This window comes from Haliotis rufescens, unplaced genomic scaffold (assembly GCF_023055435.1).
Source record: "Haliotis rufescens isolate VD_foot unplaced genomic scaffold, xgHalRufe1.0.p SCAF_11, whole genome shotgun sequence".
NCBI classification, from domain to species: domain Eukaryota; kingdom Metazoa; phylum Mollusca; class Gastropoda; order Lepetellida; family Haliotidae; genus Haliotis; species Haliotis rufescens.
The window spans coordinates 32,034,929-32,059,236 of NW_025963791.1; the positions used below are offsets into that span (position 1 = coordinate 32,034,929).

The 24,308-nt window shown below is 41.3% G+C and overlaps 1 protein-coding gene across 3 annotated transcripts in view; it reads right to left on the reverse strand.

Annotated features, from left to right (window-relative positions):
* The window catches only part of LOC124132524 (ras-related protein Rab-37-like), a 156,946-nt gene that overhangs the window by 44,666 nt on the left and 87,972 nt on the right, over positions 1-24,308 (reverse strand). Inside the window, exon 1 of one of the 3 annotated variants that reach the window (XM_048392569.1) lies at positions 23,240-23,551. The exons of the other annotated variants lie outside the window; for them this stretch is intronic. Within the exon in view, the coding sequence (XP_048248526.1) occupies positions 23,240-23,335 (96 nt within the window). The 5' untranslated portion in view covers positions 23,336-23,551. Of the gene's footprint in view, positions 1-23,239; positions 23,552-24,308 lie in introns of those variants that run through there. 3 annotated transcript variants of the gene reach the window in all.

Here is a 24,308-nt window from a genome sequence, read left to right on the forward strand (position 1 = left end):
AGTGGCATTTATTAGAAGGCTATGTAACACAGGACAAGATAGTACGAATGATCATCTTCCTTTGTATAGTTGTAGCGACGTCCGTGTGGAATCTAACACCGTAAGGTTTAGCCGAGAGCCGCGATGGGGTCCTTCAGTCAAGACATGATTGTATGACAAGAGGGATGCCTTCAACTTTCCAATAGTCAACTTTCCCTTCATGTCGAGCAATATTCCAGCAGCTCCAGCCTTTGGTGTTCACATTTCACAGTTTTTGAGATACAATCGAGCATGCTCTTTCTACCAAGAGTTTAAAGAGCGTCATACAACTCTGGCTCAGAGATTGTTTGATCAAGGTTACAACATTCAAGGCCCCAGTAAAGCTTTCAAAACGTTTTATGGTTGACATGTGGAGGACATTTCCAAATTTGATGCATCAGTGACAAAAATGATGTCATATGCAGTTCCCTATTTTGACTTGTACCATATGTTCCCGTGTGTTGTTTCAGGTGAACAATTGACTTGCCTTTGCATGTGTTTGTGACGGTGCCACCGGTGGGGCAGGATACGCTCACCTTTTCGCGAACACCTGGTATCATTACTATTTCATAGTGATTCATAAACACATGCTCATGATATAGTCGGAATCGTACAATCGACTCGAGTTTTCTATTGGATATGGAAAGGGTCTTGTCGCGTTATTGACTGTAGGACCCTATCGCGGCTCTCGGATATGTTATGTCATAGACAGTCAGTCAGTTAGTGTTTACGACCCCTTCTATAGCTAGCATGGCTAATTAATGGTGGTTGGCAATAGCAGTATGTTTGGTGCGACAAGAGAGCTTATCTAGAGTATACAGGTAGCATCAACATATAACTACAATAACAAGGTGAGATGTTTGACTGGCATTTTTAGAAGTTGGTAAGTAACTGTAAAGGCAAGATATTTTAAGGGGGACAACTTCTTTATTCCATTATGATGCAACGTTTCGGTATTAGGATCTATACCGAAACGTCGCATGATAATGGAATAAAGAAGTTGTCATCAATAACATATTTTGCCTCTACTGAGGTGAGATGAAGTGTAGTTTAAAGTTGCATGATTATTGCACTTATTACTAGTGTGTGTGTGTGTGTGTGTGTGTGTGTGTGTAACAACAAGTATATTGGCATGACGCGGCTAGGGGATCGAACCCCGGACCTTCCGCTCTCCGAGCGGACGCCCTACCACTAGACCACGGAGGTTGTCCAATACACAAGGGTATTTTTAACTGGAGTATAAACACAGAGGATTAACTTGACGGGATACAGTTGACTCAAGCCTTTGTACATGCATTGGGGAAGTGGGGACTTAAAGGTGTTGGAATCTACACCGAACGTCACTACAACCGGAATAAGGATGGATTATCCAAACTATCTTGTCATCAGTTGACAAATGAAAACGCAAAACGAAAAAAGCGGGGCTAGAAATCCCACATGAGAATTGGCCAAGGTTTATATCGCCTTGACCAAACTCATCACACAAAACTGAAGACTGTAACGACGATACCAGGTATCCTGCGTCAAGCAAGTGATAGATAGAGGTCAGCTACTAGGTCCTGGCGTAAATAATATAGCTGCTTCTACTCATTTAAACCGTCTAAAATCCAATAAATACTATAATGATCGACACAGGATGTGTCCGGTAACGTAATCTACATCGTAGTTAATCGCTACCAGAAATCGGTAGTTTGGAAGATTGGTCCAACTGTATGATAGGCTGACATTAGGCCTAATCTACCTACTGTACGTCCAGACTGAGATGACTAGATAATTAAGCTCGATGTTCCTGCCATCTGAGAACCCAACATAAAAATAATCAGATCTTTGGCTACATTAGCATCGTTTCCTTGTAAGTGCTTGTAAACTGTTCCATAACTGTTATTAACATATCCATTGCACAAAACGAAATAACAAACAAAGATTGTTGGGTTGTAAAGTGTATCAAGAATTACAGTGGACTTATTATGGACACTTCATATCAAAGGCAATTACAGTTCTGATCGTTTACTGTAGTCCAGGTTTTCCCTGTCGAAGGAGGAAATCAGCCAAAATCAGCAGTTTGACATATTTACAATTTTGCTCTATCATTATCGTGACTGTTTATTAATATGTTTAAATCGTAACGTAAGGATTCTTAGTTGTCAAGGATAGAGCGTCTGCCCGAAAAGCGGAAGGTCGTGTGTTTGGTCCCCGTCAGCGTTATAACAATAGACGTTAAAAGATGGCACTTGTTGTTGCCCTGCCTGGGGTTCGGCATACAGGGACTAAAACAACGACTGGTGGGCTGGGAGTCCGTATACTGTGTCTGTCTTGAAATCCATGTTAAACTGAGGCATGGTATCTCAGTGGGGTAGCACTTTCAAACCGGCACTTTCACTTTACCTCACGTGACATCCTCAAGGGAGGGCACATAAAACCTTTTCGGCCTTTCCTCACATGCCTCACGACTGAACTTCCGACCAAAGCGGCGCTACACTCTTCACTCAATAATACACTTAAACAATACGTCAAAGGGGAGATTCATAAATAGTTCACGAAAATGCGACGTTTCATCATGGTCACTCCAAATTAACTGTAACGTGTTGGTAATACCATTCATGTCATTAGTACATTAACTTACTCTATGCACCAGCGTCGCAAGAAGTCACATTTCTGATATGTCGGAGTTTGCTTCGGAAGCAATACATAAACCTCATCCTCTCAGGTACAATTTCACTATTAATTTATTCCTGTGGGGTGCATTTGAATGTCTGATTTGCTAGATTACGACTAATGTCCAGCGGGGAATATGCCTCAAGGTTAAGCTCTGTCTGGAAACGTGGACCCGCACTCGCATTATGAGGTGTCTGTCCAGATGCGTGGAGAAGCAGTACGTGGTTGGTACAGATGGATTCTCAGCAATTTGTGCATCTTGACTTGGCATTCACTCCAGTCTGGTCAGACTCAATTGTTCACGGATCCTAACCACGAAATCTGGCGCCGACCCTTCCCCTCCCCTCCAATATGTTAACCGCCGTTTGATCACATTTGCTTTAGACCCAGCCAAAATAATGACAGCAGTCTACTCTCGTTTTCCCAAGAAGTTCTTGAATAAGTGAGTCTCGAGATGTCCAGCTGTACGGATCACATATGTACATGTATAGAATACTAGTATCACTTCTCCTATCTCGAATCTCCAACCTCTCAAAGCATCAAGTGTGATTGAACTTTGAGACAAGGGGCGTCATTTTATGAAGCTTTATTTGATAAATAAATCCAGGAAACACTAGTTTCACCGCGAAAACTCACAGTTGATTGTGTTGAAAGATTTTAAATTTAGAAAAAGAAGATTAAATATATAATCTTAAATAAAAACTGTCTCATCAATTACACGTTTACAGGTAAACTGAACATTGTTTATTCTGTATTTACCTTAAAGGTGTTGTATCTCACAAACAATTAATAATATCCCATTTCGTTCCATATATCGAGGTATGAATATAGTACTTTTTAGAAATTATGGATGTATAGTGAGGTTCGGTAAATAAAATAGACAGACTTTCATGTATGACGGGTGGCTGAAAAGTGCTGAGCCTAACTATGATAGACTGTGTTGGTGGTCTTGGCTACTAATTATCTTCAACATAATCCCCTCCCACTTCTGTCAATAGATGCCCGAATGCCCGGATCCCACTGATGTAGACGGCGTCCTCCTGGTGGCGTAAACAGTCCTCAACAGCAGAATTGACGTCATCATCATTTGCATAATGCTTATCTCCTAGCTTGGATAGAAGTGGGAATCTGACGCTGCCACATCTGGTTAATATAGAAGATGTTCAATGACTTCAAAACCACCGTCATACCTTGTAGCCATGGCAACATTAGACTTGTGTACATGAACACTGTCCTTGTGAACAAGACACCTTAAGTGAGTTTTCCACGACGTTTAGCCTTTATATTCTCACACAGATTTCCTAAGAAGGATGAGCATAATATTGGCCATTTATGGTCTGACCTATCGAGACGTAGTCTACAAGTAGGATTACTTTGGAATCCCAGAAAACAGAAGGTATCACATTGCCAACTGATGACACAGAGTTTGCCTTCTTCAGAGGAGACGTTAGATGAAACGTTTCCACTCCTTTGAATATTGTCTAGCCTCTGGATGATAGTGGTGAACAAAGACTGATCCATGGTCACAAATCGCTCAACAGAATCAGCTGGGTCAGCTTCAAAACGATGTAAATCCTCACGAAAGATGATGAACCTGGAGTGCATCTGTCTGGAGTCAAACGTCCTGGAACCCAGCGTGCTGAAACATTTTGTCATGGCCAGTTCATTCCTCAGAATGTTCTCAACTGTATTGCCTATTTTACGTGATGACTCATCCCCGAGGTTGGATCATCTTTGGGGCTCTCTCCTCCCCTCTAGAACCTCCCAGCCCACTAGTAACAGTGGCAAAGGATGGAACGTCATACCCTAAAGTTACACCATGTTGGCACGGATGGCTGTTGGAGATAGCCCTTCAACTCGAAATACTCAATCACTTGACTCACTCTTGTCCGGTTTCATCAACAGAGTGTACCTATACACTTTGTTCAGCCTGGTTGTGCTATTTGGTTCAAATACAGCCAGTTAGCATACAAGGCATTGTACTTAATGCATGCAAACTGTTGAGGTGTACCATACATCCTTCCTTGTTAGGCTAAGGACTTTTCATCCACCCCTCGTGTGTTTCTATGTGTGATTTACAGGTATTTGTGCTAGAATGAACACCATTATTTGGCATATCATCTTTTCAAAAACGTGAAAACCCCATAAACGTCCCCCAACATCTTAGTAGGGAGAACAAGGGGTACCATGCAGCTCGATACCTTTCCTTAATTTATATTGATTGTATAAATATATTATATACTTCAGTGTTTTCTGAAGTTAAGAAAAGTGGTATTTTCATTGCAGTGAACATAACACTTGATAATACATTGCGGGGAATATAACTTTAACGGGACTATAGTCTTACATGAGTTCCCCCCCCCTCCAAAAAAAAAAAAAAAAAATATTTTTGTTATCTCCCTTTATCTTAAGTGTCTATCCAGAACACAAACTGTTCACTTCCTATTTACGTTAGTTCCTCATTGACATGGCAAAATAATGACAGATTGGAATTTCTGGAGTTAATATCGCTTCATGTCGTGTGTCTTTCTCTTGAAAATGTTTCGTTATAAACTGGACATTTCTCATTTAACTCGTCAATCGAGAATGTTCGATTCGCAAAGTTCGATTTCTGTTACTTGACCAGCGTGTATTAATTCGCTTCCATCAACAGTCTAGTACATTTCACGAATATGTTTCGTCGAAGTTCATTTTGTATATAATCACCTACACATCTATGATTTATTAACATCAATTTTTTGTTACTTTTGTTTATATGTTTTAAAATTTTGCAAACACGGAACTACTTTATAAGTCGACATTACAAGGGGTGTTAAAACGTCCCTACGTGTAAGGTAAGGAGAATTTTCAATGTTTTACATTTGTAATGAAATAATGTAATTCTACAGTAGATAATTTCACAAAAAAGTCTCCAACAAATAGGATATTCCATGTATCGAGTGACGTGTCAAGCTTCTCTCATCTCGTGACGTGGGAAAAGAAATATATTCTCGTGAAAATATCCCCTATCCCCCGTCACTCGATGAGAGAAACATGATATTTCACTCGACACATGGAATATCCTCTATATATCAAGCATATGCAAATGGACAGCAACGCCATTTCAGAAATCCCTGAGTAGGCAGAATCAATACTTGGAATGTCAACCCCTACTTGTGTGCTGAAATAGTTGATATTTGACAGCTTTGATATTTGTAATATTTAGTAGAATGAATCCTGATTTTATGCCAGGTTAAGAAAATAGCAAAGACCTGCCCTAAGGAATCTCTAAATACATAGCATTAGCTAGGAAGGCAATACTGCTTCGTTATTAAGCCGGCCTCAAAACCATGTACTAGGCAATTCAAAGCGTCAACGTCATGGAACGAACTGTCTTAATTATGTGCGAAACCAAAGGAGCCAACCAGTTATCGGAATCATGGTCAGTGACCAACGTCCTCGGCTACGATGACACACAAATCAGCCACGTCACAGCAACTACCCAATCCTTTCAGTCAGGTCTGTTTCACTAACGAAAACCGACACTTCTCACATAGACAAGTTGGGGTGCGGTTGAGCAGCAAAAACTCTGGTGTGTTCGGAGAAAGAGTCCAAGAGATCTATTCCTGTGTATCATTAACCGCTAGCTTTGTTGGGACTATTGCTAAACATCAAGTGTTCGCACAATCAAAGGCATACATATAACCATATGGTAACAATTTTCACAAGATTAATGAAAAATGTAGACACTTCTTGCAAATCTGATCTTGTCGCTTTAGGATTAATCGAAATCGCGACAATACAATAAATCCACACTGTATGATAGGAATAGTCTTAATCTAAGAGACATTATCTCTAGAATATCAAACAGAACGAATGGAGTGTTTAATAAGATAATACAACCGGAAGGCAATGAGACATTGGCAACAGTACGTGCAAGGAACCGAATACGAGTCACATGGGACACTCATATTGCCCTCTGTTTGATAAAGTACATGCATAAGGCTGATGACGCCACCGACGGCAGAAACAGAGTCAAATCCAATCTGCCAGAGGTTAAATAAGATTACGGGACTGTGAAACAGGCTGATTGATTGCATTCGGAAAGAGTTGTTAATACTGGACTTATGCTGTGTAAAGTTCTCTTTGCAGAGAGGACGTGGGCCGATTGTGAATGTCGGTAACGTCGCAAGAAACCGTAATGAGAGGGATATGTCGGCGTAAAGTGTGGCGAGGACGTCGCGCTGGAGCTCCTGAACGCAGCGTCATTTAATGATGGGGAAATAGGTATAACTTCAGATTTGATTATCTGTTCTTGCCGTGGAGGGATTACCCATTTCAGAATAAGAAAGATCGTTTAGGTGAATGCGGTCTTAAATTAATCTGTCAGGACGCAAAATGGATAAGTTTTTAGTTAAAAGTCAACCGAAGTTTCTGAATTCAAATTGTTGATGTCAATCTTCTGTGTACAGCGGATATGAGAGATCTGAAGACGAATAGAGGGTGAAGATGAGCTTAAGACTTCGAGAAGAATTCTAAATTAAGAGGAAGATAAGGATAGGTGTTTAGACTTTAAGATGCCCGGAGTTTTCATATCAAAAGACGACCTCCAATTCAGTTGCTGAAATTGGTAATTCTTTTTAAATGTGAAGTACGAAAGTTTCACTTGTAGTAAAAGGTGGAAATTTCAGATGTAAAGACTGGTGACTCTTGCAGCAGTGAAGGAGGTACATCTCTGGATCTAAAGATTGATGAGATATTAATATTTTCCAAGAACTGTTTTCAATAAGGGTACGTGCAGCATGGGCTCAGATCAACATGAATGAGTTCATTACCCTCTCTTATGACCTCCTGTTCCTGTGGCTGAGAGTGAGATTGTCAGATGTCAGAACTGACAAATTAAAGTGAGTGCACTAAATGTTGAAGAATTGCTTTCGCTTGAAGATGTTTTAAGAACTAACTTGATGTATTGTCTTCAATAAATGCTGGCCACGACAAGGGTGACGACACAATCTCAACAAGACTGAATGGCAAGAGGGATGACTTCAACTTCCCCTTTACATTGAGCAGCACTCTAACAGTTCCAGCCTTTGGTTTCCACTTTTCAGAACGGCTCTGGCTCAAAGGTTTCCTGATAAGGGTTACAATACTCCAGGCCTCAGTAATGCTTTTAAAATGTTTCATGGAAACCTTCAGATACAATTGCCGTTTTTGACTTGTTTTTGACTTGTACCTATGTTTTTCAGGTGAACACTTGGCTTGCCGTTGCATGTGTTTGTGACGGGTAACACCGGCGGGGCAGGTTTTCCATTACATTGCGAGCTCCCGCTAGCATCACTAGTTGCAAACCAGTGGTTGTTTAGCAAGGGTAATTACTGTAATTTTAGTGTTACCAATTTTTTTTATTATCTGGCACAAACGACCTGGAAGTCGTCAAAGCATTCAACCATGTTTCCCCGTTAGGATTCCGTGACAAATTATGATACCGATGCACAATACGTTTAAAAAGAGACGATTATAATAGAAACTAAATATACAAATGGTTGACCTTCACTGATTGTATGTCACCCTACACCGATTGCATAGATCGTTGCAGTCAACCAATGGTTTGGGGGGTCCACATTCGATCATGCCGTCCTATAATAACTGTTCCCAGTGCGCAATACCTTTAATAAGAGCAGACAAATATCATGTATCCCCAAAGACGTGACCTGGTTGAGGACAGCAGATTTCTTACTAATGATATCTGGCCTGGAATCAATTGCTCCGGGCCCAGCTGCTTGTGCTGACCTCTGGGTTGAATGTCAGTGTGATGCTCGAGTACATTTCATTCCGTGTCTCTTTGTCAAGTGTTCCAGTAAGAAGGACAGGCTCACTAAGGACACGACTATATCAGGAGTGGCAGCTGTCAGGGTTTGTAGAAAAGTCAGCCTCTTTGCAATATCATATTACTGACACAGCAGTGAATCCAGGTTATAAAGTAATATGGACCCAGAAATAAACCAAAATTAACACGTTCTTATGATTGAAATACTCTTGTACATCATAAAATCACCCCAATTCTATGAAGGTAACGATTCAACAACATAAGACTAACCCACCTCCACTTACTAAAAGCGACAAAACCCTTTCCATATTCATAAGAATTCTGAAAAGGCAAAGGCAAGTGAAAACACACGGGAACATATGGTTCAAAACAAAATAGGAAATTGTATCGGATATCATTTTTTTGTTAAGAAGTTAAGAATGTCAAAATATGAACAGGTAGTCATCTGGAACACACTTCTCTATCGAAGACGGTTTGACGTAAAATCGTATACATGGAAGACGCCAAGGGACCAAATGTACCTTTGTCATGTTTGGGAGCCATTGAGATGTAAAAAATATGATTAAATGTTTGAGTTTCAGATATACCATGCCTTATTTAGTGTCATCTTGGAATGTTATTATCACGAAGTGGGCTACGGAGAAAATATCAAACATATATCCTGGAGCCATAGACTAAAATCTAGTCTCTGAAATGAACATATCGTACATAAAAAAACAGTTGTTCAGTTATCTTAATAAAAATATAATAAAAAGGAGCCCAGTGACTCTCTTCATTTTCAGACTGATACTGCAGTGATCTAGACTTGCCAAACATTATAGACTTGCATGGGCTGCATTTGATATATATTTGTATCAGGGTCTGTAAGACAGACTACTGGAGCCACTGAAGGCACGTTACACACGGCAGCCAAACAGCCATCTTCTTGCAAATGCGTAGCTGTTGTAAATGGATTAAACCCAGAGCTGTATTTGCCCAGCAAATCAAGTGGACCAAGTGAACCTACGTTAAGCATTCAAACCTACATGCCTTGCTAATAGTACCAGACAATGTTGAGGTGACGAGCGTTACATATGGTAGCTAAGTGCCCGCGGTAAGGTCACCCGCGTGTTTCATCCCAGTACTCACCCTCCCGCTATGCCAGCACATCGTGGGAGACCTCATATGAGACCCGCGTTCTCGCCATCAGAACATGTGTTGCCGCGGCTTAGCGATATACACGGTGGGAGGAGGGGGCAGTTTACTGCTGCTTTGTTAGGCTTTATACTACTCTCAGTCACCTACCGGGCCAGATGGTTCATCCTACCACAGACAAATTCGGCGTACAATGCGGAGTAAGGGTACATATCATTGGCAGCAAAATGACATTGACTTATCGAGAGCATTTGGTTTTTAAGCCATTGAGTGTCCTGCAATATCATGGCTGGCCTGAGTACAGGGATGGGGGTAGAATGGCCTTTCGTGGTGTGAGTGTGTGATGTGCGTGTGCGTGCATACGCGTGCGTGCGTGTTTGTGGGGATGGGTTGTTGGGTGGTCAAAGCTACACCTGAGCCCCAAATGTTGATGGGTATTTGAAATGTGCGGCTGAATTGTCTACGTTTTATTATTACATGTAAGTTCTCTAATACAAAGAAGGCTTCATATGTATTAGTCACTGGCCGATAGTGGAATCGATCCCTAACATCCTGGTATGGGAAGGCTGTCATTCTCGATTTTGACTAATCCGTGAAAGGTTTGTTTGTTTGTTTGTTTTTAACGACGCACTCAACAATAGTCCGCGTATATGACGGCAGTCTGTAAATAATCTGGTCCAGACAAACCAGTGATTGACATCATGAGCATCAATCGCGCAATAGGGTCAGCGAGCCTGCTCATCTGATCCCGCCTGTCGTCCCTAACGACAAGCACTGGGTTGCTGACGATCAGTACCAACCCAGATCTTCACAGGTCCCATGACAGGTCGTCAAATTGCTCTGGGACATTAGTATTGCCAAGTTTATTATCCACAGTAGCACGTAATCTCTCTACTCCAGCTTTAATGCAGTATTTTGTGATCAGATTGGGTATGGGTCGTCTACAACGTTATAAACGTTATGGCATGCTTCAAATTGGTAGAACTCGGTGAGAGGTAGCCAATGTTTCCATGAGACACGAGACGTGAGAGAGAGTAGAGACACGAGGCTGTAATTCGGTACTTGGAGGCTAGTGGCACATGGTACAATAGGCATGACATTTGTCTTGGCACGTTGAGAGGTTATACGGTTTAGACACAAAGTGTCTTTAAGTCACAGAAATAAATTAACGTGAGCAATAATCACACAGTGTCTGGTATTATGTTATGGTTGAGTCGACATAAATGTTGCATGTTTAAACAGATGTAATAAATGTGTTCTATGTGTCTATTTACCCCGTTCACATGCGCCTCTATACATATGTGTGTATGTGCATACGTATGTAAAAATACATACGTGAGTATACTTGTCATGTGAGCCCGTTTACTCATGTGTGTATATTTAGCAGGTGCATGTAAATGTAAATTTTCACTGTGTGTATATATGTTGCAATGTGAACGTTTATATCAACGTAAGAGGATGGTCTAATTAATATCTGATCTTTTGCCAACACCAAACAAATTGTCAACAGATGCCAACCTTTATGCGTATATACAGAGTTGAACGGACGGTGTTTTCTTTTGGTTTCAAGGAGTCAAAACTTTGTGTACAACACATGTTGCTTCACGCGAAAACTTCGATTGGAAAACAACATGTTTTGTGTTGAAAGTCGTTAACAGACTGACGAATATGTGTGGCTTACACAATTTATATACTTTATTTACACATTTAAGATGCTTTTCATGTGAACGCATAGTAAATTTACACATACGCACGTATGTATAGTTACGCATTACTTACGTTAGTAAATGTTGTGCATGTGAACGGGGTATTTAGTCAGTGATTTGGAACCTTGAAAGAGGTTTCTGCAGACAACAACTTGTAATGATCGGCTCTGCACAGGGCGTCCAAGTCATCAAGTCCAGGAGTGAGTGAGTGAGTGAGTTTGGTTTTACGCCGCTTTTAGCAATATTCCAGCAATATCACGGCGGGGGACACCAGAAATGGGCTTCACACATTGTACCCATGTCGGGAATCGAACCCGGGTCTTCGGCGTGACGAGCGAACGCTTTAACCACTAGGCTACCCGACCGCCCCTCTCAAGTCCAGGATCGATTGATCGGAAACCAGGCTTTAAGAGCCCAAACAACCACTCAAATCAAAGTTCATTTCCACAGGCCTCCGGACCCGTGAAGATCCGGGGTAGAATAGGTCTTCAGCAACCCATGCTTGCCGTAAAAGGTGACTATGCTTGTCGTAAAAGGCGACTAACGGGATCGGGTGGTCAGGCACGCTGACTGGGTTGATGCATGTCATCGATCCCAATTGCGTGGATCGATGCTCATGATATTAATCACTGGATTGTCTGGTCCAGACTCGAATATTTACAGACCGCTGTCATATAGCCGGAATATTGCTGAGTGCGGCGTTAAACAACAAACCAACCAACCAACCACAGGCCTCCGGAGTTCAAGTTGGACAAGACTCCCCCAAACTGGCATTGGGAGATTGTATCGGACCATGCCGCGCCGTATAAACGAAGGTTTTACCAATCGCAGTGGCATGACACATTATTGATCAAGTCATCACGAACACCACGATAGACACCCCTGTCGTCTTTCTTCTTGTTTGAACCCTTACAGTACACTGCCAACATTGATTGACATGTGCCACCTGGTCATTCCTGTTTCTTATACACCCATTTTTATCACTCGATACCTCTTTGTATTTGTGCAATCGTCTGTTATTTTTAAATCTGCAGTACTTGTTTTTGACAGTATATTTTGGATAACAATCAGCCAATGTCAACGAACAGGAACTGGTCTCACGCCCTGGGGCTGCTTGGGCCCTAATATGCTCCTCGGAATGGGAGCACGTTACATCAAGTATAGAGTCCGGTGGTACCGAATCTGGTTTGACCAACGCTTGAGAATCTTCCATTATAAACAAGAAGGGTGTTAAGTCCAATTTGATCTAAATTATGTCAGGCATTCTGTCGCCGAACTATTTCTCAGTTCTAATGTCGACAAATAAGATCGACATATTGGATGTGTGCCAAGTACCCAACACACCCTACCATAACAGCATTCCTTAAACTATTTCAATTTTCGAAGTTAAAAACGAAATATTTTTCACAAGCCGGCGTTTATTGCTGCACAGATAACACAAGTCTGTAAGGGTAAAGTGGCATGATTCAGATTAGAGAGTCAGAGTTGTGCACAATGGGTAAACTGAAGTTGCTTTTATAATGAGCCCTTTATATAAAAAACCCTCTTTCAGTCGGAAAATCCTATGTTTCTTTCGTTCAAGTGGACAGCCCGGACTGTCGAATCGGTCAAGTGTAAAACGGGCTGTACAACACACCTCCACAATAAATTATGTCAAATCTTTTCGATCGCTAGAGAGTGAATCCTACGAGGAGTATCCCATCTATCCGACTTAATTAACTTGTCATCGAACGCCTTTATGATGACATGTGGTTTGGAGTATTTCTTTTACGTGAGCCCATTGGTTTCTTTGTGGCGGCGTTTTGAAGCGGATGTAACAAGGGATTGAAGCGGATGTAACATGGGATTGAAGTGGATGTAACAAGGGATTGAAGCGGATGTAACATGGGATTGTCATCTACAGGAAATAGTTATACTCCCATCTATCCACCACATAACTTAAATCAATACCTCATCTCCTTTTTGAAGTGACGATAATGGCACATTGTGCACAAATAATATTACGCCTTTCTGAATAAAACCTAATTAGAATAATAGAACAAAGAACATAAAAGAAGACCATCTTCTTCGGAGAACATATACCGATGGTCTGTTCTTGTCCAATGAGAGATCGTCGTTTTATCACGTGATGTATATTTATAACTCTATACAAGTGTATATATGTTCGCTGCACGTGGGGACACCGCATAAGAATAGGGTTCTCAGCCACCCGTGCATGTTGTACAAGGTGACTTTAATGGATTGGAACGTCAGGCCTGGTTGATTGTTTGTCTTTGCACCCCGACGATGTGGGTCGTCGTGGGGTCGATTCCGATTGGTCAATCGGAGGATTCAATTCACAACAACCACACATGACCGACATAGCTGATTTGACGGCTGCATCACGAAGGTAACTAAATTTATTGAAAAATAATGTTCCCACGCATTCGTGACCAACTCGTGTTATTCCGGACACGCCGAATAGCGACTCGTGCCCCTCTCGTGGCCATTTTTGCGACCGGGTCCCGTCTTAGCGCAAACGGGCATACCTAAAACAATTGTCAATTCGTTGCGTAATGGCTCACATATATTTCCCCATATATCATATATATTTCAGATGCAATTTAAAGCACATCGTGACTTGCGGAATTATACAGCATGATTGAACACATTTAATTGTGTCTTGGGTATATTTTTAGATGCAAGACATATATAAAATTAAAAATTATTTCTGAGGGATTCTTTGACGAAGTACTTGAAATCATACGCGCATTCTGATTGGTTTGTCGTATTTTCGCACATAACATTCATTGATAGGGGGACGAGTCTTCTTGCAGGTTACGGAAAGGGGCGAGTGGTGACGAATGGTTCCCACGAACAAGAACGGACCTCGGCTGCTTCCAATGTGTGAGGTTGCGGTTATCGTACTTTTAGCTGGAGGCTCTTCCTTTCAACGTATACTTGTCCAGTGGTAGATAAGATTATTAACACGCTGTTAGATCGAACTATGGTCCAGACACAGCGATGATATCTTGTCTATATATTTTGAGTCGAGGTTGAATATTCGGTAAAATGTTTCACTAACGGGATCGGGTGGTCAGGCTCTCTGACTTGGTTGGTGCATGTCATCTATCCCAATTGCGTGGATCGATGCTCATGATACCAACCACTGGATTGTCTAGTCCAGACTCGATTATTTACAGACCGCCGTCATATAGCTGTAATATTGCTGAGTGCGGCGTTAAACAACAAACCAACCAACCAATCATAACAAAACATGTACGTGCGCACATAGCAGCTCTTTCAACCAGACTATTATCTAACCGTAATTCCGCCAGCTGCCTACCCCACTTACGTCACACATACTATCACATGTACAGTTACATGTTACCCCGGCGACATCGAATGCGATCACTCGCAGGGCGCGCCATTTTGAAAGGCGGCCCGCTCTCGCGAGATCTCGTTACATTTATGAACTAACTTTTAACCTTTAACAACGCCATGGCCGTGCTGTAATAAGATAACTTTTTTTATCCCTCTTCAACAATGTGTGTTTGTGTTGATGATCTGACAACGGCATGCTTTATGAACCGTAAACACATATGGAATACATGGTGTACCATGACATGTATTCGCAAACCAAAATCGATCACGTCAGTCAGGCCTAAAGGACAATTCAGCATGACTTCGTCAATCAACTTGAACTCAAGGCACTTCACAATAAAGACGTTTTAGCCATGCTTAAACATGGTCATGGTTACAACACGTTTCTTACATAGTCTCTGTTTGGGCTCCAGTCACAACAATACAGCCCCAGTCGAGTATATACAACAAGCACTGCCTCAGTTGAATGTCGCACACTTTTACGACCATGCAGACAAGATGTCACCAAAACACCATTAACGAAGGAAGAAATCTATACTTTTCTGTCGTTATATAATGTATAGCTTTGCTCAAGGCAGCGCTTCTGTGTCCCTGTCACGCAAGGGAAACCCTTTAGGGAGATAGGCCTGACTAAATTATGGCATTGTATATGTTAATTTGATGTATACCCGGACGTCGATGTAGATAAAGTGGTGTGGCTTTATGTATGGGGCTTCAACAACGGATAATTTCTCCCGGGAATATCCCGCGACAGGGTATAATATGCAGGGATTAAGGCGATCTCCTTGTCTCCCACACAAAACGGATAGACGGCAAGTGATCGGGACAATTTGCTAAGTTCCCCACAAGAGAAAATGTTTGCGTATTCATATCGAAATTGAATTTGTGCGTGTTGTATGGAAATATTATTTCTGCGCTTGCGGCTTGGATCGGGGTGATAGTTATGATCGCGGTCTGAATCACAAGTTGGTTCTCCAGGGGATATTATGATATGTGTAGAGGTTGGCTCGCGAGCGTTTAAACACTGTAGGTTGATTAGTGATAGCAATAAAACCTATGGGTAAAAATATATGAGTGGACGTAGTTTAGATGTATTGCTCTTGTCAAACGTTAAAGCAGTATATTGTTCTATAATCAGTTGACTGACAGTGTATCTTATGTTTATACATGTGTTGTATCATTAGATGTGGATGCTGGTCAGTGTAACATGTAACGAATTTATTATTACGTGTTCCCAAGTATAGAGTTTTCGAAGTGTTTTCGGTGAAATAATTTTGTAGGACGATATCAGATTTGCTTTACGATCGCCAGTGGGTTGGTTACGGTAACAGGCACATGACGTCATATGAAAAACTATGACGTCATGATGTCCGTACATGCTGACCGATCCACGTGTATAGGTTTTCGGTGACTTGCCAAGCAGTGAACCTGATTTCATTACGAGTAATGATAAACATTAGGTTTAGGTGACTGGTCAAAAAGGTGAGATGAAGTGAAACGGGATTTAGCGTAGCTTTCAAGATTATTGCACTTATATAGCGATGTACACGTATATGTGTGTGTTTGCGTGCATGTACCAGTCCGGAATAATGCCGGTTTTATAGTACTAGCCCACTGAGATACTATGCCACAGTTTTACAGACACAGTATACTGACTCTTAGTCGACAAGTCCTTGTTTTAGCCCCGTAATGCCGAGCGCCAGGCAGGGAAAGAACAAATACCATGGTTTTAAAGCCTTTGGTATGACGCGGCCGGGATCGAACCCCCGATCGTCAGCTCTCCAGGCAGACGTTGTGTCCACTAGACCACGGAGACTGTCGATTGGCCAAGGAGATAGCTAGATATGTTTAAGAGTAATGATAAGGTATACAAATCGCTCCTTGCACAGGTGGTATATATTATAAGAAGAGCAAATTAAGTAGATATTCAGTGAAACACACATATGGTTAGTTATTACGACTCCTTATCCACTACAAATATAGCATCACTATCCAAAAGCAGCGACTGCACGATGAGACTACTGGTGGAAATTGCCACCGATTAGTCTCATTTCCTAAAGCATGTCTGCACGATTCTAGAGGCACTTGGAACAGATTTGAAAAGTGCCCTCTGGGGAACGCTGTTATTTCCCAAGCACAATAACTGAGAGAATAGCACCTCGACGGTCTATCTAATACAAAGATTAGAATTAATGCCCGCCTCTGACATCTCAGGGTTATTGAACTATTAGGATAAAGTCGGGAAAGAGCGCCCATTGTGGATGACTACTCTATTTGGGGGCAGTTTCTCCCTCGTGTTGATCAGATGGGAGGAAATTGGTCGTACTGCAATTATGCCTTTGCAATTAGCCTTGGTTTGTCAGAACCATATACCCGTGATCAAGGGCTTCCCATAATTGGTAAAGGTAAAACGTCAACGCCAGAGAATAACCAGTCTCGATAATCCGCCCAAACAGATTCCAATGGGCGTAAAATGCAAAATAGCGGTGGAAATTATATGTATGGCTGAAAATCAGTTTTCTTTTGTTTGTTTGTTTGTTGTTTAACGCCGCAGTTAGCAATATTCGAGCTATATGACGGCGGTCTGTAAATAATCGAGCCTGGACCAGACAATTCAGTGATTGATATCGTGATCATTGGGAGACGATGACATTCATCAACCAAGTCAGCGAGACTGGCCACCCAATCCCGTTAGTCTCCTCTTACGACAAGCCTGGGCTGATAAAACCTATACTATCCCTGATCTTCACGGGTCCTGAAAATCAGTGATAACACGAGGTGTTCGCGAAGGGTAAGAACGCCCCGCCTCATCGGTAGCACTCGCAGACAATTTGCGTAAAAAACAAGACTTTCGTCATATATGTTACGGTCATAATACGTATTTACACTGTCTTACATAGAAGTGCATCTATGCGTAGTCACATTTGTATATGTTTATAAATAAGTATATATTATGTAAACTGTATTACATAGTGGTGTATCTACACCGTGTTTAAATAAGTATATATTATGTACACTGTATTACATAGTGACGTATCGCCATCGTATCGTACAGCAATGTATCTATAGTGAGGCACACGTGTATATCTCTATAGTGCACTACATAGTGGTGCGTCTACAACCTGTCACATAGGTTAACTCATCGCGTCACATATGGTTATTATACCCATAAGGGAAGGACGGCAGTGGAATTAGTTAGCAGTAATTCTTACAAGACATTAAACTGTCTGCTACATGCTGATTAGCTAACTCGTGTAAATGGCTGCATTGTTTTCATTGACTGCGAAGCGGCCCTTAGCATGAAACGTGTCACCAAATCAACGTTGTGGTAAATAAACATAGTGAGTGAGTGAGTATGGTTTAACACCGCTTTTAGCAATATTCCAGCCATATCATGGCGGGGGACACCAGAAATGGGCTTCACACATTGGACCCACGTCGGGAATCGAACCCGGGGTATTCGGCGTGACGAGCGAACGCCTTAACCACTAGGCTACCCGACCGCCCCGTGAATAATCAGAACCGACGTCATCCATTGTTCAAAACTTCAGATTGAAAACCCACTGGCTTCTTCATCCCCCCCCCCAAAAAAAAAAACCTAAACAAATTATGAGTAGCCTCTGTAGTAACATACTCGCAACTGGGAATTACACCTCATCTGTCGCTCGTGAAATAATGCGACAAAACCCTTTCCATATCCCATAGAAATCTCTGCATAAAGCAGAGTCGGTTGTACAATTCCTACTATATCGTGAGCATGTGTTTATGAATCACTATCAAACAGTAATGAGACCAGGTTTTCGCGAAAAGGTGAACGTATCCTGCCCCACCGGTGGCACCCATCACAAACACACGCAAAGGCAAGTCAATTGTTCACCTGAAAAAACAGGGGAACATGTGGTACAAGTCAAAATAGGAAAATTACATCGGACATCGTTTTTGTCACCGATGCGTCAAATTTGGAAATGTCCTCCACATGTCCTCCAAAGTCATTCGACAAGGCTAGAAATTTACATTAGTAATTAATTTGGGACAGATTATCCGTTATTCAGTAAATATTTCCACCGTGAAACAGGTAAGTATATCTAAAGTACGGGAAGAAAGAAAGTGTACGATGGTTGCTAAAAATTAAACAAACAAGAAATAGTAAATATTGAATGGTGATGTATTTGAAACCGGTATCATAGGCGATACTACATGCATCAAATCAATATGCAGATGCGTTCAGCCTAGTAACGTTTTGAAAACGTTTTGGCCAAATTCATTTTTCAAATGTAACTTCCTTTTGCGCGGCAGTGTAGCTGTTATATTGTGGTCCCTCATTCCACTGTTTCGTGTACTGCCCAACGTGCAAAACTAATTCTTTTTAATCTGATTTTACTGTTGTCTTTGAGTGAAATACACAACCGACTGACATTGATGTCATACAGAGGCGAGCAATAAAGTCATATTTGGCAACTACTTGTCAGTAGCGCTATCAACATGCATGTATCACAGTCGTGAAACTGCTTGTTACGTGCGTCTCAAGGAACATGGAGGTCGCAATTTCACTTTACACAGTAATGAGAGGAGTGCAGTGAGAATTTCCAAGTGTACCCTTTTTATGCCCGTTTATTCTGTATGAAACACCGACCAACATAACACTGTTTTACTGAAGATTCACAGTCTTAATATTTTCCTGACGTTTTAGGTCATTCGTCACCACTCGCCCCTTTCCGTAACCTGCACTTGTCCCGGAATAACACGAGCTGGCCACGAATGGTTCTAGGTTAAACCCGAAACAGTGGTAAATTGCATTTATTCTTCACATTGAGCGTGACTTGAACGACGCTGGTATTTCAAAGGAGAGGACAAATAATTTTGTTACACCAGTGTTTATGTATACTGTATACTGTATTACATAGTGGTGTATTTACACCGTGTTTAAATAAGTATATATTATGTACACTGTATTACATAGTGACGTATCGACATCGTATCACACAGCAATGTATCTATACTGAGGCACACGTGTATATCTCTATACTGCACTACATAGTGGTGCGTCTACAACCTGTCACATATGTTTATAGTTCAACTTATTCATTAATATTATTAATTATTATTAATAATATGAAACGGAGAAAACAGACTGTACCTACCGGAAGTTGCCAGTTCATCTTCAATGATGACGTCAAGCATACATATTGTCACACCAAAATGGAACAGACTCAGAGTGGCATTTATTTTCATCACATTGGCTTCAGTAATTTCATGTGACTGACTCCAAAAGACCAATATCAGCTTGTAGAACGAAACTTAATATTGGCTGTAAAATGAGTTGATAGATCACAAACGTTACCTGGGCAACAGTGTAGGAAACTAGCAGTTACCACTGCAACACCTGTCTGTTGATAGCACTATTGACAGGAGACATCCGAAGAACGTACATAACAAGCAATTTCACATCTTTGATACATGCATGTTGGTAGCGCTAGTGACAAGTATTGCCAAACACGGCTTCATTGCTCGCCTCTGTGTGACAAGCAATCAGCAGCGGTAGAAACTAACAGTTTCAGTCCATTAGTCCTTATAATGATAACATATAGCAAAACCCTTAAAAATGGCAAATTTCTACTAGTCCTTATGATACCTTTACTATTGGGCAGTTTGGCCAGGACTACAGGACTAGTGCCAATTTCTAACCCTGCAATGCCAGGTGGTTTTGTATTTCATTCAAAGACAACAGTAAAATCAGATAATATAGACTTAGTTTTGCCCGTTGAGTAGTACTAGTATATAAAACAGAGGAATGAGTGAGTGAATGTTGTTGAACCCAACCACAATATTCCAGCTACACGGTCGGACAAAAGAAAGTGTACACTTGAAAACTGAATTTGAGCAAAACGTTACTAGGCTGAATGCACCTGTTGTGAGAGTGAGTGAGCGAGATTCGTTTTACGCCGCTTTTAGCAATATTCCAGCAATATCACGGCGGGGGCCCCGGGTCTTCGGCGTGACGAGCGAACGCTTTAACCACAAGGCTACCCCACTGCCCCTGTTGTGAGAAGCTTATTGATATGATGCATGTAATATCGCTATGATACCCGTATCAAATACATCACCGTCGAATAGCCATTTCTTTCATTCTTAGCCCCCAAAACATAGTGTTTACTCTCATTTCTCCTGCAGATTAAATTGGGCGTCCTGCAGATCAACCGGCACACTGGCCATCTAATTTAGTCGTCTCTTTCGACAAGCAACAGGGTACTTCGGGCCAATTCTACTCCAGGTCGGGGGCACGGGTGGCCCAGTTGTCTAAGGCGCCGCGATTCGCTCTGCAGAGTTGCGTCCCTTGGGCTCGCCAGAAAGCTATGATTGTGGGTTCGAATCCCGGTACGCCCCAATTATGTTTCTAGGTTTGTCAGCACCATACCCGTGCTCGTCGGTTTCACCGAAGTGGTAAAACGTCTGAGACCTGCATCACTTCGGGCTTTCCTCCCACATTAAGCTGACACGCCGCGATATAACTTGAATACTGTTAAAAGCGGCGTTAAACCCAACTCACTCACTTACTCACACACTCCAGGTCACTGATGGGTTTGAATAGCTGTACCTCGGCTATTCAGGATACGTATAAAAGAAGTTTCCGGGACCGTTATTGCTAAGAAATAGTATCATCTGTTTCCCTTCAGGGGACATTGGCAAGAAGCCCATGGCTATATCGTCCTGGTATGTATTAGCAAAGTACTGCTGCTAGTTCAGTTCATACATCCGAGTCCCCGAAGATTCATACAGAATCGTATGATCATTGTATAGCCGAGATGTGATTGACGGAACACCATCGTAACTGTAAATTGATTTAGTTTTAAAAACAACCAGCAAATGATGATACCATGGAACAGAACATATGACTCCAGGCAAAAATGACTAAATTAATTATGGGATTGTTATGCCCGCTCGCTGGCCACACAACCAAACACATAGCCTGCCACCATATTCATTGTCCACATGTACAGGCAAAGAGCATACTATTGTATATTTTAGTCATAGCAAACGTGGATACTTCACGTGAATCACGTACATCGACAGTTAATGTATACAGACAGTTTGATTTTTTAATATGCAAAATAATAAAATATTGTAATATGCTTCCCTCTTGATATGCTTGATTTTTAAAAATCAAAACCCAATAAATAATATAATATGGCCTTATATCTAATGTGTGATACGTGGTATAGCGATAAATTCTTCAATTAAGTACAAATATGAAACGTCAATTCCAGAGAATAACCAGTCTCGATTATCCACCGAAGCAAATTCCATGCCCCATTGGCGTGAATGTCAAAATAGCAGTGAAAATGATATGAAGGGATCGCTGAATAAAAGTCATGACAGCAGCTGTTGAGAAACCTTTGAAGGATGAACTTGATTGGATGTTCCAGAGTTAGATAAAACTACCATCGTCGCATTTAGTAAATGAAACAATAACAGGCATATATATGCCTTTACAACTGAATAAAGTTGCGCCTTAGCTCGAGGCATGTTGTTCAACAGGATTAGTTGCAAACTTGGTATTTCAGATTTAAATAGTACTTGGAATCGGCAATAAAATCGTTGGACCTATGACCTCAACTGGTGTTTATTTTGATACCATTAATGACACACTTTCCACCAGTTCTCCACAACGTGGAACACGCCTAATTAAACCTCATATTGGATCAAGCTGAACGTCACTTCCCTCCGGGGTCTACCTCAACGGCGAACGTATCAATAATTCCTGCCATATGGAACCTTCAGTTATACACCGCTCCCAAAAGCGACATGCGTACAATATGGCAAAAATTAAATATTCATATTCATTATTGATCGACATTTGTGAAAAAGACCATGGTTTCTGTAAATGGACACGTGAAAAGGACAGTGTACGGCTATGTATATGTATTGTACAGAAACTATGACGGTTATGTAGCTTTCACGTGGCAATATTATACACGAGTGTAGATGAGTAGGCGCCTGGGTGTCATATCACCAATTGGAATATTAAACCGAGTACCATCCTGATAACATCTTTGAATTACATATAACGTCAATTTCAAAAATCTCAGATGAAGAAAGTCGTGTTTCTGATTTTTTATGCTATACTGCATGGGTAACGTGATTTTGTCGAGATTCTGCGTTGAACTCATCACTGTTGAACACGATGACACAAACAGTTTGTAATTTGAGAATAAGTGATCTAGTATCTTAATAATCATGAACACGAAGCTTCATGTGTGTCCATTTTGAAAACGAAGATGTCAATAAACTCTAAACAATATCATTATCTTTGATGAGGCCTTCGAAAAGAATCAACAAATGGTTTGGTCTAACATATCGCTAAATCTGATAGATATTTTCCTAAACATTCCGATACCAACGCGAACAGCTCGTGTAAGAAAACTCGGGGACACAAACAAGTGACACAAAGGTGTTTCTTCGATGCAACAGTGTCACGACGATCGAAACCATTTACCCCACGAGAGCAGACGTTTCTCGCAAGAGGCCCGGTGGAAATGCACACTTCATATTAAATTACCTTATATTCCGTAGTATCTGAATCTTCATCCACTGCCATATTCATGAACTCCGTGGTTGATGTCATAGCGTGAATGACAGATACATCGTCTCCCATCGTGGCCGCTGTGTTTACTTTACCATACCGTAAGGGGCTTTTCCTCTACTCGAGCAGACGACACAAAATGCACATGGATAAATAATCACAATATCCGCACGTTAATATCCAAATATCCAGCGTAAGGGAATAAGCAGGGGATCTTTAGATGTCTAATCCGCTATTCTAATGATTACAGCTGCTTCTGAGGACCTGCTACGAAACTATCCTAGCCTACTGAAATAAGCAGACGACTAAGGCATATTGAGCGGTCACGTGATACCGTGTCGCCTGCTCATCGAACCCAATGGCAGATGGACCCGATATGGGTTATCAGAAACAACTTGCGGAAGAGACTGTGAAGTAACGCCAATTTCTTTTGCTATTAAGATGCGACGGAGTAATAACGTTAAGTTTTTATTTTCAATTTGTTCAAAAAAGACTGATGAAGAGCTCCAAGTAATGATGCTTCCGTCACGTTTCTTTTTCCTCCTCTACCTCCCGTGTTATTGATTTCTGTGCGTAACGATTAGATTGTGCATGTTGATGTGGGTCCATTCCTTTATCTTTCGGGAATGGAAACATCAGTGTGAGGACACCGAAATTATAATGTAGCTTGTTATCAAGTTTATAAGTGGAAATCGTAGTACAAAATATGATCATGCTCTTTAATGCCAATTATAGATACGGGAGGTACATAGTGCTCATGCATTTGAATGTGAATGTTCAACTGCATTTTTATGCAAAACATATTTTCAAGTTATATTCTGCTAGTCAGTAAGGAAAATTGTAAATGTTATACTGAACAAAACGGGGATATTAACCCACCCTGTAAGAGTAGTGATCTAAGTGTAAATATGATTATATCACTCGTGAAAGGATGTGCTAAAATCTTGTCCAACTCTGAAAAGAGCAATACGGTGTAGATGTGCAGAGTGTTGTTATTCGCTATCGGGCACACACGTACCAATGCAGACTACTACATACCGAGACA